Here is a 19,528-nt window from a genome sequence, read left to right as displayed (position 1 = left end):
CCACGCTGGGCGAAAAGGTGACTGGGAAAATCTCTGCAGGTACACATCAGTGTAATGTCCAATAAAGGCCAGGTTTTGTGAAAAAGTTGGAAAGAGATGATCAAAGTTATTAGCCTGTTGCATTTTAATGTGACTGACTTTGAAAATGAAAGTTTTTAGTTGAGCTCTGCTCCATCTTATTTTTTTTAGAATTACAATCCTGGATTTTAGTTAAGATGTACACAGAGGGACGAGAAGATAAAAATCATATATAAACAAGCAGCGTACATATTTATTATATTTGACATGGTTTATTTTATGGAACTTTGCAGCTGCTGATTACTGCGATGATTCAGTCGACATGGTATGATATGCTCTGAGCACTGTTTAAATACTGTCACGTTGTTAGGTACAACAAAGGGACATCTGTTGAACTGCTCGTTAATGCAAATATCAGACAGTCACAAGGCAGCAGCTCTATTTAGGCATGTAGACACATCCAAGCATCAGAATGGGGAAGAAAGGTAATTTTGAGCGACTGAGCCGGACTGTTTTAATCTAATAAGAAGCAACTCAAATATCACTAAGGTAGGCAGAAGAGCATCTCTGAACAACCAGCACCCCTGATGCTACACCTGATGCTACACCTGATGCTACTCTCGGCAAGAACAGGTAACAACTCAGCCTCACCATAACTGGCAACGGAATATTGGAAAGATGCTAGCTGGTCCGATGAGTCTTCTGTGTGACATCCAGATGTTGGGGTGAATGACATGAAAGCATGGATCCACTGTGCTTTCTATTAATGCTTCAGTCTGCTGGTACTCTAATAGTGTGAGGGATGTTTTTATGGCACACTCTGGACCCCTCAGTACCAACTGATCATCATTTAACCACACCTACCTGAGTGCTGTTGCTGACCGTGTCCATCAGCAACAACACTCAGCGGTTGCTAAAGGAAATAGCTCGCCTGTATTAGCACAGTGTAGCCGTCTTCTGCTTCCAGCAGGAGAGTGAGCTGTGGCACAAAGCTCGGGTAATCTCAAACTGGGTTTTTGAACATGACAATGAGTTCACTGTACTCAAATGACCTCAAGTCACCAGATCTCAATCCATTAGAGCACCTGTGAGATTTAGTGGAACAGACGTTACGCATTTGCTGCTATTATGTAAAAATGGACCACAATCTCAGAAGGATGCTGTTGAATCGACCCATTTCATTTTTGTCTTAGAATATTCTAAACCGTTACAGAAAGGAAGCACATACTGGACAAAAGTGTTACTGTGGGAATGGATCATTTACAAAAATGGTGTAGACATGAGGCAGTGTATAAGCAAGTATATACAGGCTGTGTATGAATAGAAGTGCGTTTCTACCATTAAAAATAAATCTTAAAAAATTTACCAGGTAAAGCAATTAAGCAGTAATTTTCTCAGTTTTGAGTTATTGTGTTGGATATTTTTAAATTGAAATTCTAAGAAATTAACTCAAAATTTTGACTCACAAATGGAAAAAAAAAAGGTTTTTTTTCAGTGACAGAAACAAGTTTTCATATACAGGAATGGTAAAATAAGAAGTCACACAGATGTCTCAAACTATAAATGCTCATGTTTGAAGATGCGCGTCAGAATCATGTCAAAGGTTGATGAGTATTTTGGAGCCAATTTTGTTTATGCTGTTCTAGGAAGCCCTGTATGAAAACACGTGTGGCCACCTGCCAAGGGACCTGCAACAAGTTTTTTGGTGGGAAAGTAAAAAAAACTGGGATTATTCTTTCATTTCTATTTATTTACCTTCTTCAACTAGTACTGAAGAAATCAACTCTGTCCCTTTAATAGAAAAATTACTCCATCGGCTATCCTTTGTCTCCCCCCCATATATCATCACCCTCCCACTCAGTAGCTCTCCATCCTCTAGCTCTCCATTTGCTGCTCCTCCTGGCAGCATCTACACTCACGGCTGAAAGGAAGAACTGAAACCACGGCGCTCTGTGCGACTCATAATCCATGCCATTTAGGACATATGCAGAAACAGCCACTTCCCCTCCTCATCTGCACTGGAAAAGGTAGAAAAGCTTTCATTCTTTTTTTTTTTTTAATGTCAAGCTTTTTGATTCACAGCAATGATGTATTGGCGCAGTAACCTCTATATTTACCAGGGAAAATGTACTTACTCAGGAATACTGTATACATTTAAGTACAAATGAGAATATTCCTACTGTTTTAATATAATATTTAAATATTTTTTTACATAGAAAAATTATGTTTCCAAGGCTAAAGTCTGCAGTATAAACCTTACTAAAACTCAGATATTTTTCTGGCACTTAACTCACCTTTTGGTGTTTGCAGTGTAATAGAGGAAACGCTGGTGACTGTGGTGTTTAGTGAGGTTGTGAACTCAGACTTTGTACCTGGTATAAAGTTGGTTTTGAGGCAGTGCAGAGGTGAACTGTAGATCTTATCTCATGTTAAAAATCTGTGGTGCACCAAAATGTCAAGTCAAAAAAAAAGGGAAAGAAATAGTGTGCTCGTGGTAATAAATTAATGATCATGTGGCGTTGGAGGGTTGAAGCTGTTTGGCGGCCTCTGCAAAGGGTGGTATTAGCACACCAAGGTTATTCCTCACTCCCCCAATACTGATGTGTGATCGACTTCTTTGGAAACTCATAGCATGTTGGTTCATGCTTTGTGCTGCTTGTTGCACCCCTGGTTTACAGAAGTGTCTGGGATTCCCCTGGACCGAAACACTCTCACTTCTTCTGTTTGCACATTTCCTCCGCAGCTTCTCCCTAAATCAAAAGATTAAGGGTTGCTCTTCCTTAATGTAATTGAGGGTGTTGTTTGATTAATAAATGTGGAAATTGTGTACTTTTGAAACCCACAGTGAAAATATAGCATCAAAAAATATGCGGCTTTTCAACAAATAGATAAATTTTTGGACACTAGTACATTTATTTGATTTTAACATGGATATTCACATTATAGAAAACACTTTTGCTCTAAATTTTTCTTCTTGTAATTTAATGTTGTGTGCTGGAGACATAAAGCTTCGTGGGCAAAAAAAAAATTAAACCTGATTTTATTCTATGTGAGAAAGTCAATGATGTCATAATAATGGCATCGCACAGATCTATGCATATAGATGTATTATCTTCTCCAAAATGGACACAGTGTCACTTCTGTATTACATGTCGATACTTCTGTTTTGCTCTACCAATGTGGACAGCAGCAGTACATGACTTCACAGTCGTTGATCGAGGAGTGTGATTCCTAGCACAACACGCGAGGCATGATCACAGAAGGGTTCTTCGCCAAGCTGCTGCTGTGTGACGCTCTCATGGCCCAGGAATAGCACTGAGATTAGACAAGAACCTAAACCCTTCATGTTATTTTTATGAGTTCATAATGACATCAATTGCCAAGACCCCCGAAGCGTCAAAACCATGGCAGAGCTGAAGACACAGTGTCTCCTCACCTCTTCTGTAAATATTGACAACAATTTGAACATAAACTTTCGAATTAGGATTCACTCCAGACGCCTGTTGTTACTGATTTTCTGTCCAGTTCTTGTGTAATTTGGCAAACCTCAGCCTTCACCTCTCTCTGTTTCCCTTCCTTAAGAATGGCTCTTGACAGACACCTTTCCTCTGAGACCATTTGTGAGACTTGAACATAAGATGCATCTCTCAAATGCATCATGTGTCAGGTCTTTCCTAGATTTGATTCGCATACTGATCCTCTGCTGTAGATAGTTTTTGTAGGCCAGTCTCCTACATTTTTTTTTAATAACGCACTGCACACTATGCTGAGATATGCCATGTTTTTGCACCACGTATTGCACCCAAAGCAGACAATGTCCAAAGAAAAAGTTTGAAAGACCTTCGGGAAGCCTGGACCCACTGCTCCAGAAAGCAGCCTGGCTCTTTGGAAGCAAAACATAACGGAATGAGGAGTGGCACAGCACTTTGACAAATGACACAGAGGTCACAGGACAGGATATAGACCATTATGTGTCCAAATGCAGAGATTGTTCTCCATCAAGCTTTTACTCAAAATACATAATTTAACAAGAGCCAATCAAGGCTAAGCTGTGGCAGTCTGCAAGTAAACCCAGAATTTGCCAACATCTATTTCCCTCATCACACAGAGTGAGACAGGACTGGTGAGCTCAGCAAGGCACGCATATTTTAAGTCACTTTGCACTCTTCAAGAGGGCCTTTTTTTCAATAATCCATTATGCATAGCAGCTCTGGCTCTCCCTGGTATTTCTCCTACCTTTTTGACGTCAGTTGCCATTTGTGAGGGTTACCCTGACAACGGCCTGCCTCCCCGGGAGATGTCTGGTGGATAAGACGGCCCCGATAAAGCCTTTTACTGTTGCTACACATTTTAATTGCCTCTGATACTGTGAAAGTATTACATGGGGGTGTGATGGCATGTGGCCTAAAATCGAAACATCGGGATTAAAAAAAACCCAACATTTAGGAGGTGGGGGATTGACGTCCCATTATCTCCACTCGATCGGATCCCCCACGTTTTGGGGTCATTATTGAGCAGTCCTGTGAAACTGAATTGGATATGATAGATCTATTTTTGAGCACACTGTTCTACACAAGACACATGCATTACCCAGTTTAAAAATGTCATATATAAAGGTGGTGTAATATGAGAAAAGATCACTGGAATTCCCCTGAACAATATGCACACAGATTTATGATATGAGGCAGAAAGATCAGATATTATCCTGGTGATTTTATATTATTATTATTTATTAACTAAAATGAAAAACAAACCCTAACCCCCTCCCCTTATGGATTTCCAAAAACGTCAGTGATAATACGCTGAAATGTATTATTACAGCATGCTGAGAATTTTGTATCCACGCTGACAAACAGAAAAATCTAAATTGTGCCGACCTGTTGATGGTTTTGGGATGACTTGTAGTCAGCAGTATACAGGTACGTCAGTTCTTGCTGTTTCTCCTATGCTATAAAATCATCGTAAAATTCAAATGATGTTATTCACTTGCATGACTGCTATGCATTGAGCTGTGTTGCTAAATTCGAATAAATGCAAAAATGTACAACAACACGACAAAGCTACTGTACACAATACCTGTTCCAGGCTCCAGGAAACTATTTATAGCCTCGGCAACATGTGTGTCTTTCTTTTTTTCACACACCAGGCTATTGATGTTCTATTTTTACAGTGTCAATTTGCTCCCCCCAACCCAACCCTGCTTCTTCCTTCCTGGTTGCTAAGCAATGGACCAAGGGACCTGATTGGCCTAGGATGTGCTTTTGGACACACTGACTGCGATTCTCAGCTGGTTAATGAATTCAGTCTTTTTTGCTCACTATACAGAGAGAACACAAGCTAACTTCTTCTTAGGCAGTTATCTTCCATTTAAAACCAATCTCTGATCCAAAACACTACAAAAACACAAAACAAAAAAAACGACAGCACTCAGTGTTGACTAATGTAGCGCATGACTAGAGCTGAGCTGTAGCGGTGTTCAGGCTGCATGATTTAGCTCTACCTTGTGCAATTAGGAGTCTATTTTTGCGTAACTTCAGACATGATCTGACAAAACGCTAAAGGGTGACCCAGTATTATGTCATCTGTGAAACCGGCTGGCTTAAACTTGTTAGTACAACTTTACAAGCACGCTATAAATGAAACAGTAATACTAAATCCACTTAAATGTTCTGATTATCTTTATTATGACTGATAAGATGTATTTTCTATAACACATGGGCAAATTATTGATTGTGGTTTTGGCAGGTGTCATCCTACGGATCGAATTTCTATTTTGCTAAGTGCTGTAGAATGTGTGGTTTTAATGTATGAATACAGGCTAATGAATAAAACATACTGTGAATAATATCCTGTTCCGAGGCTGTGCAAATTAACACTGTAAAATAAAGAAAATGTAATCCCACTGGCACTAATGGCAAACCATCCAAGGCATATGTCTCTGCTATCATGGTAATCCTAATCCTCATACTACTGCTGTGTGTATGAATTAAATTAGACTTAATCTGCCCCCATGCAACTCCGAAAGGAAACCAGGCGCTGGAAAACTTTCATCTCCTTTCCATTGATTATGGCTCGTGCAGAGATATGGAAAAGCCTATCCCACTGCTCCCTTTCATTGGCCCCATTAAATATTCATCCTGTCCTAATGGAGAGAGATCGTTTTCAATGAACCCACTGCAGGCCAACTGCTGTGTGCCAGGGTGAGACTTGGCACAGCTGTCTCCTGAGGGATTTCAGTTTGTTTTAGACAGATTTATAATTCTAACTCACTCATTAGATTTGTCTGAATAGTAAAGCAACGAAATCCATTAAACTGTCAAGAAACCAAAGGATGACTAGAGAAAGTAGACAAATATTTCTGCTACTTTGATGATGAAGAGCGAGCTATGTTTGTCATACACATTTTAGAGCTGCACTTACCACTCATTTTTGATTTTGATTAATCGGTTCATTTCTTGTCTGGCCTTACACGGTGCGAAGCTCTACAGCAGACCTGCAGGTACCTTCACGTCTCAGCCATCGCTAGTCTATGTGGTCACAACTGTTGCTGTTGACAGACTACATTCGTGAAGTTGTTAAAAACACTGCAGTCTCCTCACCTTTCACTTCTACTGCAGTGTCTGCGTTATTTACTCAGTTTGTATTTGAATGAGAGGGCAAAGGTGGAGTTTGCAAACCTTAGATGACTGTCGTTTGAATCACTACAATGACTGGCTTTTTAGGTCTAATATTTGTTTCCTGTATCCCATTCGGTTCCTTTTTGTAGAGGGAGCTGCCAGGCGGTACCATTTCGCCCGTAGGGTGTACGAGTCATTATAGATATTTTTAGAGCTAGTTAAAGTGTTGTTAATGATTCCTCGAGATTATTGACGTAATTATAACTAATTTAGTACGACATTGTTACACTATAAGTTGTTGTATTAACAAGGAAACATGAATATGAATGTGTCATGTAGCGGGCACCCCTCAGCGTAGGCTGTTGCTATGTTCCCACTTTCATGGGTGTGGTGATTAGCCTGCTTGGTGAAAATTTTAGTCAAATCCGACACGAGTCGCGCTCGCTTCTGACCATTTAAACCGATTAAAACGGGCTTAAAATTAGCACGGCTCCCTTTGCGATTCCCTCACAGCTGTGGCCATGGTTGTCGTGTGAAAACGGATCGGTGTGACTCGGACTGAAGGACGGACGGAGCCCCAAACCGCCTGTTTTCAGGTGAGGACGTGCACTCAAGTCTTGATATTTTGGTGGCGTTTTTTTTTTATTTTTCTTTTACAAACGCTATTTCCTGCTCTGGTCGCGGCTGCTTTTGTTTGTTTTACATTGAACTCGGCTGATATGCAAAAACCGCCGTTAGCTGGTTCGCTCCAGGCAGCAGTGTTGAAATAACTGTTCCCGGGCTGCGCTGTTTTCTTTCTCTAAGCTAAAAGCTTTACGTTGTTGAAATTTCTCTGCTCACCAAACGCGGCCTTTTACACACTGTCAGGCGGAACTGTAGGGGCAAAACCCTTCACTGGGCAGACAGCAGTTCAGATATTTCCATTTCATACATCTGGTTCTCTCATATGTGGCTGCGTAGATTTTCTTTTCCTTTTCTACTAAATATACATGACAGCCTTCCTCTGAGCATCAACTGGTGCCGCGCCGTTTGGCTCCTGCTCTTTGGTCCGTGTGTCACAGATGTATTCAGTGTCTTTACACGTTTGTAAAAATGGAATACATTTTGCTTTTGGTCTTTGCATAGTAAAGTGTTTCACTGTTTAAACAAAAAGCTTTTAAATGTGGGGAAAGCTAGACCGGCTAGCTGATTGGTCGATAAGATGATCGGAAGGATGACCACAAATGTCCGCAGCTCGGTGTTTCGCAGAGGTTCATGTCCTACTATAAACTGAGTATGCTCGGGTTTGGGCCTCTGCTTTGACCCAGAGCAGTGTGACGCTTTGGGGGGGTTTTATTTAAGCATTAACCTACTTCAGAACAAGTGTGGAAGCAATGAAATCATAATCATGGCGCATATTTCCTGTGCAGTTTCATATGTGCTCTAGTTATTGCAGGAAGCCTCACCATACGGGACATTTTTCAGATATTTGCTTCATTCTCTAGATGTCTGGAATAGTCTGTAGGTCACCTGAACAAGTTCACACCTGTGGAGTTGCCCTGCTGCCTCCTACTCATTTCAGTAGGTGCACATTCACTACAAATCACGTTTTGTCTTTTTGGTGTGTTTTCTAACAAATAACCCAGCACGTGGCATCAGCTGAAGACAAACAAACAAAAAATCTAATACTAGTCAATCTTATCTAGTAATCGGAAGCTCGGTGGTTCGATCCCAGATATTGATGCCTTCATCTGAGGGTGATAGAGCACTTAGACAAAGCAAAAAGACCTTGTGTGAACAAGGCATATTGTATAAAGTGCTTTGAGTGCTCACTAGACAAGAGCCTGAAAAACGTTGGTTTAGAGCACTGATTGATTCCAAGTAATGAAAATTTTATCACAAGGTGTAAGTCATTCTTTTTAATAATAAGAGGATTTGTGCTGTATACAGGTATAAGATATGATTTCAGAAGTCATAATATGGACAACTTACTGTAAGCACTGGTATAAGGTGCTCACAGCAGGCCCAAGTGTGTCCACACCTGGATGTTGGTAAACCTGCTCATTTCATTTTGCCGTGCCCCTAAAGCTGCAGCTCTGTTAACCAAACTAGACCACTGTGTGTTCTCACAGTTGGATTTTTCTGATTCAGATCTCATAGGATTTGCCTTTGGAGTTCCCATGCTGTCCTTAGGTGTAGTTCTGCCTTAACATGAACTACTGTGTCTGTGTGTCTGCAGGAGCAGACACTGAACAGTCTGACACGGATGTAGAGTTTAGTGAGCGAGGAGTGAACTTATGTGTCTTGGAGTTGGATACAGTTCAGATAACGTTTGTATTCCTCACACATGATAAACACAGACAGGTTCGCAGTATTGATTAAGTCATAAAAGCAGCAACAGCAGCCAGTATCATAGTCAAACTATTAAACTATTAATTAACATTCAAAGAAACTAAAAACAGTGAGTTTCAAAAAAAAAGATTATTATACTGCAGGCTTTGAGGCCATGTGTGTTTTTTCTGTTACTGTAACAAATCTAAATGTCATTTTAATATATTGTAGTTTTTATTTATTTTATAGATTTCTCGTGTCTTAATTAAAATGTTCTTTGTCCTGATGATTTGATGCTTTGTGAAACACTTTGTGAACTATATTGAACAGTACTTAAGTCATTACTCCTTACATTTGATTGCTGCTGTTAATGAGAAGTTATTAAATAAAAGTCACTTTGGCTTTATAGCTAAACATTTTGTGCACAAACACTGAGTGATGCTTAAGCTGTTTGTTGAGATTATTCTCAGTGATTTACCAGGTGACACATTCACCTGTAATGTGAAAGCTCTGCGGTATGAGACCAGGAGGAGACACACCCGGGCTCGGGGCATCAGCAGCTAGTGCTGGGCCCAGGCCTGGAGTCTTTGCACGATCAAAGATGCACATCTGTCCGCTGTCCTGATCCTTTGGGAAATAAGGGAGCAGCCGAAAATGCCTGTGGTCAGTTTTCAAAATAAAATGTAGCGTTTGTGATTATTTCCACCAGTGCCTTTCTGTCTTACATGTCCACAGTTTGAAGCAGGCAGCAGATGTTTTATCCCAGTTTAGGCACCGCGGTGTCCTGTCGGCCACTGGGAGCACCAGGCTGAACAAGATGAATGAATGCACGGAGGGCTGTGTGCTTGGATGTTGTGCAGAGAAGTAGCAATTGTGGCCTCCCGTGGCCTATCGCAGAGGCCCCAAATATGGCGGCGGTGCCAAGCAGACCTATCTGCTATACTGGCACCACATACTAAACAATGGGCAGCTGCAACACACAGCTCCGCTTTTGTTGCGGCTGATCCTGGGCCATGATCTAGGTCTTTGTAGGCCAGCTCACTGGCTGCACGCATGACTCAAATCACACAAGTGGAGGGAAAAAATACACACATACACAAACAACCCGAGTTTCACAACTGTAAGTCACTACACGTAAATGTTGTATGAGCGTGTGTTTTGCCTGTCTTTGTGCTTACGACAGCACTTTCATGTGTTCTGTTTTAGCTGCTGAATGAATAATAATCACTACTGGAATATGAACATTCATGTGACACTCCCATAAATCAGTGCTTGCAGTTTTATTCTGGTTGGATATCCTTCTGTCTGTCAGCATTATGAAGTCATCTCCCAGCATAACCAGGAGGTGGAGAAGGTCAAACTGGGTGTTATGGTCCTCCACGAGAGGCACATGGTGACGTGGCAGAGAGGTACAGGGTAGTGGATCCAAAGCAGTGATAGCGTGGGTGCACATCACTGGAGAGCTGACGCCCAGACCCTTCTTAGTGGGGGTTGCGTCAGCTGGAGAAGCGCTGAGAGCGTTGCAGTGCCTGTCAAAGACCCCGTTGGCTGAGCCAAGGCCACGACGAGCAGTCGAGGTCTCTGTTGTGTTGTATCATTATCTTATGTTGTTTACCTGCCTTTTTTTCCACGATTGTGCTCATGAATTACCTCGTGTACCACGGCTTTAAAGCATCTGCAAAACTGAAGCTGAAACACAAACATCCTCCTCGTTACATCTGCACTGTTTCCTGTGAAGAGGAAAGACTGAACTTGGTTTAATTGTTGAATTTTAGAAAACGGGACTACAAATTTAATCTCCCTGAGTTTGTCTTCTGGACTGTGAAACAGAGTGGAAAGTCAGGGGGCGGGGCGAGGTATGTTGGAGCCGTGTGGAGGGGGGTTGCTGTCCAAACATTTCCAAGGAGTGTGTAAGTGCTCTGTGACCCACATTCAGACTCCCCAAGGTAAAGGAAGTGGCAACCGGCATGTGCGCGTGCATGTTTGTGCGCATGCATCTGCAAAGGGATGACGCACTTAACCCTGACACACATTTAGATAGACACTCACACACAAACTAAAAAATATATGCTTTCTTTCCCCACTTGGACATGTTATCAAATAGACAATCCAGATCTGCCCACAGTACACAACAGAGCACATTCAACACAAAAACACAGACTGCGGGCGGAGCAGCCAGTGCAATGCAGCAACACAAAAGGCTGATTGAGCCAGTAAAGGTCAGAGCCTGGCTCAGATGGCCTTTTGAACCAGACTGAGGAGGGTGTTTGAAGAGCCAGACCACCCTTGGAGCTCCGCCCGGCCCCACCCTCTGCAGCACCTTCTTCTTTGGTGTGAACCCAAACAGGATACTTGTGTTTGTTTCCCATCCTTCAACCTAAAAGTGTTTCTTCTGTCTTTCTTGCAGGCGTCAGCTGGTAAAGTGTGCGTGAGTGCGTGTGTGTGTGTGTGTGTGTGTGTGTGCGTGTGAGTTTGCATGCGTGTGTTTTCCCAGCGTAGTCGGTGTTTGGAGCAGAGCGTGGCCCATCAGCGAAACAATGAGCGAGCTGGAACAATTGCGACAGGAAGCTGAGCAACTACGCAATCAGATTCGGGTACGACGACATGCTGTTTGTGCTTTTTTGTTTATATTGTTGTTGTTGTTTTTGTGTGTGTGCATACATCACACGTGCGCCTCTGTGTGTTCACTGCATGCAGCGACACTGTGACGTGTGTAACTTTTGTCAGACCGTCACTTGAATAAACATCAGTCGGTCTGTGTGATTGCTGTTTGATCATCTCTGCGACTGGCAGTGAATCACAGCAGGTTTAAACACATTGATGAGCCGTTTGCTACGTGGTGGTTGAATACGCTAACATTTCCCGTTTTGTTACGTTGCAGGATGCCAGAAAAGCCTGCAGTGACTCCACTCTGTCACAGGTACGAGTTTAAGGTTACTATATATCTATAAATGCATTTACCATTCGGTTCATTGGTAGATCTTTTTGCCACACGTGTTACTTGTGAATAATGTGTGAAAAATTACATAAATTTGATCAATTATATCTCAAGTAAATCAGAATAAAAACCGGGGATCTCAGTGTGTCAGTATTTACACATGCTGTCATTGGATCCATATAAATATCCCACAGACGTTCAGCAGCGTGAGCTCGTCTAACGTTCGCCCCGCTGCCTCGTCGACAGATAATGGCCTGTTTTTGGTGTCCACTGATGAGTGTGTGTGAGCCTTTAGTGTAACCGCTGACACTTCTTCCTGTGTTTTGGCAGATCACAGCTGGTCTGGACTCGGTGGGCCGGATACAGATGCGGACGCGACGCACTCTCAGGGGCCACCTGGCCAAGATCTATGCAATGCACTGGGGGAGTGACTCCAGGTAGTGTGCTGGTTATACAGACAACAGAATTATTAACTGCAGCCAGGATGTGAAATTCACTCGAGCAATGTTCTTCTTCTGCTCTTTCATTGAGCGTCTGCTTACTACTAGAGATGGCACGATACCACTTTTTTATGTCTGATACGATATCATAAATGTGGATATCTGCCGATACCGATATGAATCCGATATAGTGTTTTTTAATCAACAAAACTGTTTTTTAAATATCTTGCTGCATTTTTTATAAGTTCATACTCAAGTTTAAAACAACAACTACACTAAAGCTATTCTGTTATACCTGTATGCAAAAATATTTCATAGTTCAGCAATACTGATCAATCTAATAAACTTAAACCTACACCATCCTCCCTATTCTGGTATTTTAAAGAGTACTTAGCGTAAATATTAAGCAACCTGACTAATAGGGTTCCAACTCCCAGCAACAAAAATGAATAAATAAAAAATAGGGAACCACCCCTCACGCTCCACCTCATGATGCTTAATCGACGTACTCAACTTTAATTTGATGCAGTGTGAAAAAAAATGCACAGAAATCAATTATTTTTCAAGAAATATTAAATAGATTCAACATCTTTCTTCAACAAAATTGCAGACTGCACAGATGGTACCTTCCCAAAGGAAAAAGTACTATAGCTTACTAGGGTATATTAGACTTAATAGTCACTATATACAGTAATTGACTTCTATTCATTTTGCATCAAATTAAAACTTTGGGTGTCAGATAATTATTTATTAAAAGCTCGACATTTTAAATGAGAATAAGAAAGAAAAGCATGTCTTTGTGCCCCCTTTTCCCTGTTAATGCCCTATCGCCCCCCCTGGCTAAACTTTGCTAGATCCGCCCCTGCACAGTTACCAGCGTCAGCTGTAGAAAAAGATCCTCGAGTAGAAATTAATATTAAATAAATTCTAACAACAGCTTATCAAGCTTAAACGTGTTGCTGTTGTTCAGCCGCTGGTTTCCTCTTTCTGGTGCAAAGTGGGCCAAAAACAAACAAGAGACACGGACTCGCGACAGAAAAGTCGATCAGCTGATCGTTAAGCAGTTTCATGATTGAAGTAGCAGCAAGAAGAGGCAGTCGCTCCATATATCGCTTGTTAAGCTTAACGTGGGAATGCTTTACAAACATTCAGAGATGGACTTACACACTTGCTTTACTTCTCTCGGGGATAACTTTGTCGGAGATGAAATGCCGGGTTGCTAGCGAAGCTCCACATGCTATCCAGACCACCGACAGGTCCCGCATGCCACAGCCGCTCTATCACGTGATGCATACTGCTCCGACTGCTAACGTTCTGAGGCGAGTTACGGCGCGTTGCAAGTTTTGTGAGGTGCTTTCGTGATATTTAATGGATCGGATTACTTTTTTCCGATATCCGATCCAGTAATTTAGGTCAGTATCGGACCGATACCGATACGTAATATCGGATCGGTCCATCTCTACTTACTACGGCTTTGGTTTTTGTTGTATTGGAGCATTCGTACATTAATCACTCAGCTGTTTTCTGCTGGAGGAGTCCAGAGCAGTGAATGTTGGACTTGTATTCACGGAGATGCTGCTTCGCCTGATGGCATCTTTTCTGAATTGGCAGTAGTTGATCTGCTTTGTCTCTAGCTGGCAGTGCTGGCACTGAATTTGAGTTCTGGTTGGTCAGTAACAGAATGACCGTGGTCAGACTACATGGAGTCTGCCTGTGGGGCTGATGGTCTGCTTTTTATTGAAATCAAATATGAACACACCTTTAGAAAGCAGCCATAACCATAAATCCTCAGTCACATCCTGGGTTAATCTCTGTTGATGCTTCATTTATACAACATTTATTAACAGTTTGTAGACCAACACAAGCTCCAGGTGAAAGTGTGCTGCACAGCAAAAATGAATTTACAGTCGTGAGGTTCACAACCTCTCGTATTTATTGCTGTTAAAAATTGTATCTTTGTGTGTGTGTGTGTGTCACTCTCTTTCTTTGTGTCTGTCTTCCAATGCAATGCACTGGTGCAGTGACGACAGTCCCAGGTGTGGGGCTAAACTACTACCACTACTGCTGTTCATGTTTTTACTGCTACCTGTCTATTAATATGACTAATACCACCATACATGGGACGAGCACCGTTTTACTGTGAGCACAATAGTAATCGCAGCTACCACAGCTTATTTAATAATCTTCTTAAGGATGCAGTTTGTAAGTTCCTAAAATCAGAACATTTTTAAAAATAATTAATATATTTCAAATTTTACCAGTGAGGAAATCTTCAGCTGTCGCTACATGCACTGAGTGCTCGATGAATTCAAGCTTACAAACTGCCTTTTTAACGGTTTGCTGCAGTTATGAGCACTGAGACGGAGCAGTTAATGTCACCATGAGTGTGCATGCACATCACTAATCCTTAGGCAATACGTTGGTAGATACAGATTAATAAGTGTCTCTGTTTTTGTAGTTAGTAGTTTTTATTAACATAAGATGCAGTTTCATTAGAAGGTTCTGCTCAGATGCACAGGTGTGTCCTCGTTGGTGTGTAGGTGTGAATGTGTGCCTGGGTGTGCCTCGCACCCTCCAGGTGACCCTGCAGGTGGCCACTGTTTGTTTTGTATACAGCTACTGACATTTGAGCATGATAGCTCTCCTCTTGATTTGTACCGCAGCACCAACAAGCTACTTCCTGTCCCCGGAGAGATGGAAACACCCAGTCAGGATAGGAGGGAGGGGTTCCAGCTGTTTGTGCATCTGCACCATCTGTAGATCTCGCCCTATCGTACCCATCTCTGACTCCACCTTTTCTCGGGGCTATTTTTGCTGCCGATACATTTAGCCGCCCCACCTCTGCTTCTTTCTAGCGCTTTCCCACCCGACAGTAGACTTTTATGTAACTGGGGTAATAAATATTCCACAGAGTGGGACATTACCTGGGACGAAGAGGCTTCCAGCGGGAGAAGAAGTGAGAGCGTTGTAACCAGGCTGACAGTGCAGCGCAGTAACTTGCAAGGCTGGCTCTCATTGCTTTTAATGAAACCGGGTGCATGCAGCTTAGCTCGTGTAGGCTTTTCACCACGAGCTCAGAGTCACGCTGCTCTTCTCACCTCGTTTTTAGGTTACTTGTCAGTGCATCACAAGATGGGAAGCTAATCATCTGGGACAGCTACACAACAAATAAGGTTTGATTATTTTTGTTGTGATTTTTGTAACATCTACAACTGCACCTGCATTAAGATCCAACCCAGTGCAATGTAAAATAGTGATTTCAGACCCTCATCTCTCACGTATGCATCAGTTAATTATGGCTTCTTCTTTCTTTATTTTATTTTGTTTGCAACAGCACCAGATGAAGAAATAGAAGAATCCATCCTTTCATTTCCTTTTTACTTAAGTTCCTATAAGTGAAAATAATGTTTTTATCTAATTTTCATCAGTTGAACTCAGCCTTGAAGCTTTTAGTCAAACTAAGGCGCCACATGAAGCGCTTTCACTGTATTTAATAACGAAATCACTTTCCTTTTAATCAGATGCACGCCATCCCTCTGCGCTCTTCATGGGTGATGACGTGCGCCTACGCCCCTTCTGGAAACTACGTGGCCTGTGGAGGTTTGGACAACATCTGCTCCATATACAGCCTGAAGACCCGCGAAGGCAACGTGCGCGTCACCAGAGAGCTACCTGGACACACAGGTAAGCACACGCTCAGCCAAGAAACAAATACAGACGGTTAATTACAAACGAGCACTAGAGCCACATGAAGGGGAAAAGTTAGTGAAACTGTCCGTCAGAGTCTCAGAAAGTCATCGTTTGTGTTTTAGCTCGTAAACACAGGGTGGGGATAAGTGTGAGGATGTCAGAAGGAAAACCAGAACTGATCCGAAACGTTTGAGTCGTCTCACTAACTCATCTACATGAGCCGGTTTAGAGGCTGGCGTGGAGTCGTTTCATTCATCAATCTTCACATTTCAACTTTATTCTCAGAATGAATAATATTTTTCTTAATGTGGCCCTGATACTCTGTCATAATTCACAGACCCTCAATAAGATCTTTCATATTTCTTTCCTTTTTATTGATTATTTGTTGCTTTTATCGGATAGTGAAGATTAGACAGGTGAGTCTGGGGGAGGGAGAGACCAGCGACCCTTATATTTATTTATTCTGTTTTCATATTAAACATTTGAATCCAATCTGACCTCTGTACTGTAGCTGTAGATCCTGCATGTCCTGGCTGACGGGGGCCATAAGGGCTTTTCTACAGTGTAGTGGCTCACACACAACCTCCCCAGTTTGATTTCAGGAGGAGACATTAATCCCTTTAGGGTTGCATTAGGAAGCACAGCCAGTGTGAAACATGTGGAAGAGCTGACAGTAGGAGAGAGGAAGTACACAGTGTGAGTGGGGAGCACACAGGAGTCCTCGTCTCATCTGGAACCTTCTGTTTGCCTCCAGGTTATTTGTCCTGCTGCCGTTTCTTGGATGATAACCAGATACTCACCAGCTCTGGAGACACCACCTGGTGAGCAGTTTAAACCATTCAAATATTCCAGTGATGTTTCGCAGTAGACTGCGGACGCTCTTACGAGCTGCGTAACGTGCATGTTGTCATCACAGGAGGTTTGTAAAGCTGCGTGCAGAGCCTTTGATCACTGCGATGATATTGCAATACGATCCATGAATAAGAAAGTCTAATAAAGCATATTTTTCATAAAGAGTTCATATGTCTTTCCTGCTTCCTTGTTGCAGTGCATTGTGGGACATAGAGACAGGCCAGCAAACTACAAGCTTCTCTGGCCATACAGGCGATGTGATGAGCTTGTCTTTGAGCCCGGACTACAAGACCTTTGTGTCGGGAGCCTGCGACGCCACTTCCAAGCTGTGGGACATCCGCGACGGCATGTGCAGGCAGTCGTTCACCGGCCACGTGTCTGACATCAATGCCGTCAGCGTGAGTACCCGGGAGCGTCGACGATCACAAAGACTATTGCAGATTGATTATGTCTCAGCATTTTAGAAGTAAATGTGGTCTGGTGTTTATCTTTTTTATGAGCGCTTCCGCGTAGCAGACTTCTAGGAAAATTGTGGGCTGATCCTGTGTTTATTCCAAACAAACGGCTGTCACCGTAGCCTGACAGAGAACCAGGATAATACTGGAGCAAATGTTGAGCAGGAAGAGCACCCAGCCAAAGAGGGTGGAGGGTGAAGTCTGACTGAAATGTATTAATAAAGTTATCATTTAGTCAAATGAAAAAGGCTCATTTTAAAAACCTGAAGACGACGTGAAGCCTGGTTAAAGTTCACGGCCTTTATGTCAGCATGATGAAAGCAGAGCGAGTGACAGACTGAAGCTGAGCACCTTCCTGTGGAGGAGCAGTGACGTCAGTGTTTGACAACAATAATCATCAGTGTGTTGGTTGTCATGCTTCCTGTATTATAATCTTTTCCTGGCAGTGTAAAACAGGCATCGTCATAGAAACGACTTCCTTAGAGACAAAACCCTGAAAACGTACAATTCATCACTTATCTGCGCGATCCATGTCCCCCCCCGACAGTTTTTCCCCAATGGGAATGCCTTTGGGACGGGCTCTGATGACGCCACCTGCAGGCTGTTTGATCTGCGTGCAGACCAGGAGCTGATGACGTACAGCCACGACAACATTATCTGTGGCATCACCTCCGTGGCGTTCTCCAAGAGCGGCCGCCTGCTCCTGGCCGGCTATGATGACTTCAACTGCAACGTCTGGGACACGCTGAAGGGCGAGCGTGCAGGTGAGTCACACCTGAACTCTGATTGTGGGTTCTCTACTACTGACAAATGTCAAGAACTTATTCAGCTCCTGTAAACAGTTTGTGTTCATGAAGACGCCCATGTGACTTTTTAACGATCGGTGGCGTCTGTCAGCTAATGACGTGCACGTCAGTGAACCTTGCTGCTTGTGCAAATACAGCATTTCAGATTTCTTATTGTTCAACAGCAGGGTCCGACTGGTCCCATTAAGGTTGTGGTATTATTTAGAGTTGAAGGACTCGGATGAAGTGAGGGAAATGCACGCAAACTGAATTCAACTCTTCTGAAGTGTGTTTATTTAAATTCAAACCAGCGAAACCAGTGGACTTTTGTTTTCGACGAGATAACGGATGTAAAACACGAGCTGATAAATACAGACATCATGAAGGCCTGCATCACTTATACAGCTGATGTTTTAAAGTCATTGCTGACCTGCAGTCTCGATTCTCAGTGGGATGGAGGTTTGTTTTGACCCTACCTGTGACTGTGGTTTGTTTTTCACCCTCCAGGTGTGTTAGCGGGCCACGACAACAGAGTGAGCTGCTTAGGAGTGACGGGCGACGGCATGGCTGTGGCCACCGGCTCCTGGGACAGTTTCCTCCGGATCTGGAATTAAACGAGCCTGTCATACTCAAAAACTACCCCCTCCTCCCTCCACAACCCCACCTGGCATATCCCAACTCATCACTGGGCGGGTGCACACACTGTGTTAGCTGACTCTCCTTAACTCAGCCCCCAGTTATCATCTCTGCTGGTGACCTGTGAGAAAGCACCAGATGTTTAGTTTTGTTCACAGAGCTGTTGCTCAGCAGCAGAAGTCAGAGCGTCCAGTAAAAATGTTACAGAAAAGAAGATTTGGTCCTCACACGAATAATTTTCCAAAGGTATGTGTTACCATGACTAACAACACGATTAGCATCGGTGTCTAACATGTACATTTATATATAAAGACAGTATATACATATATATGTATAGCATTGTGTGTGTATATATGCATCATATATGCATATATAATGTGTATGTATATATTTTTTAGATTATTTCCAGCCCTTGAGTTGTTTTTTTTTTTTATAAATATCATTTTTGATATTGTATTTTATTTTGAATGGACATACTCATGTAATGCAACAAGATGCCAAATCGTGTGGGAGTTTAAACGGATACAAAGCAGTGTAACGTTTCCAAATTTTCCCGTTGATTTAGTGGCACCGATTCATCGTGCAGGAAAACAGGATCTGACACCTAAACCAAAAATCAAACTCACCTTATTCACCTGTATCTCTGTGTCATGGTTACAGGTGGTGACATCATTCATGCACCCTGTACCTGTAAATGTTGCATTCATGTCAATGATGGCTGTGATCGCTCTCTTTTTAAAAAAAGAACAAAAACCAACAAAAAAAGCCTGAATCCCAGCGTTCCCAC

The 19,528-nt window shown here is 42.5% G+C and overlaps 1 protein-coding gene across 2 annotated transcripts; it reads left to right on the top strand.

Annotated features, from left to right (window-relative positions):
- Positions 1-1,883: 1,883 nt before the first annotated feature.
- On the top strand, positions 1,884-18,955 carry LOC102202823 (guanine nucleotide-binding protein subunit beta-4). Of its 2 annotated transcripts, none has more exons than XM_005746736.1 (10): positions 1,884-2,045; positions 11,353-11,539; positions 11,827-11,865; positions 12,214-12,320; positions 15,433-15,496; positions 15,845-16,007; positions 16,768-16,834; positions 17,062-17,263; positions 17,868-18,084; positions 18,613-18,955. In XM_005746736.1, the coding sequence occupies exons 2-10, from the start codon at positions 11,483-11,485 to the stop codon at positions 18,717-18,719; spliced, it is 1,023 nt and encodes a 340-aa protein (XP_005746793.1). In that variant the 5' UTR covers positions 1,884-2,045; positions 11,353-11,482; the 3' UTR covers positions 18,720-18,955. The 2 variants fall into 2 exon arrangements, with proteins under 2 accessions (XP_005746793.1, XP_005746792.1); XM_005746735.1 differs by lacking the exon at positions 1,884-2,045 and adding an exon at positions 7,008-7,231.
- The last annotated feature ends 573 nt before the right edge of the window (positions 18,956-19,528 follow it).

Source organism: Pundamilia nyererei, unplaced genomic scaffold (genome assembly GCF_000239375.1).
Source record: "Pundamilia nyererei isolate P.nyererei 1_Seehausen unplaced genomic scaffold, PunNye1.0 scaffold00183, whole genome shotgun sequence".
NCBI classification, from domain to species: Eukaryota; Metazoa; Chordata; class Actinopteri; order Cichliformes; family Cichlidae; genus Pundamilia; species Pundamilia nyererei.
This window is presented reverse-complemented; position numbering and strand designations above follow the sequence as displayed.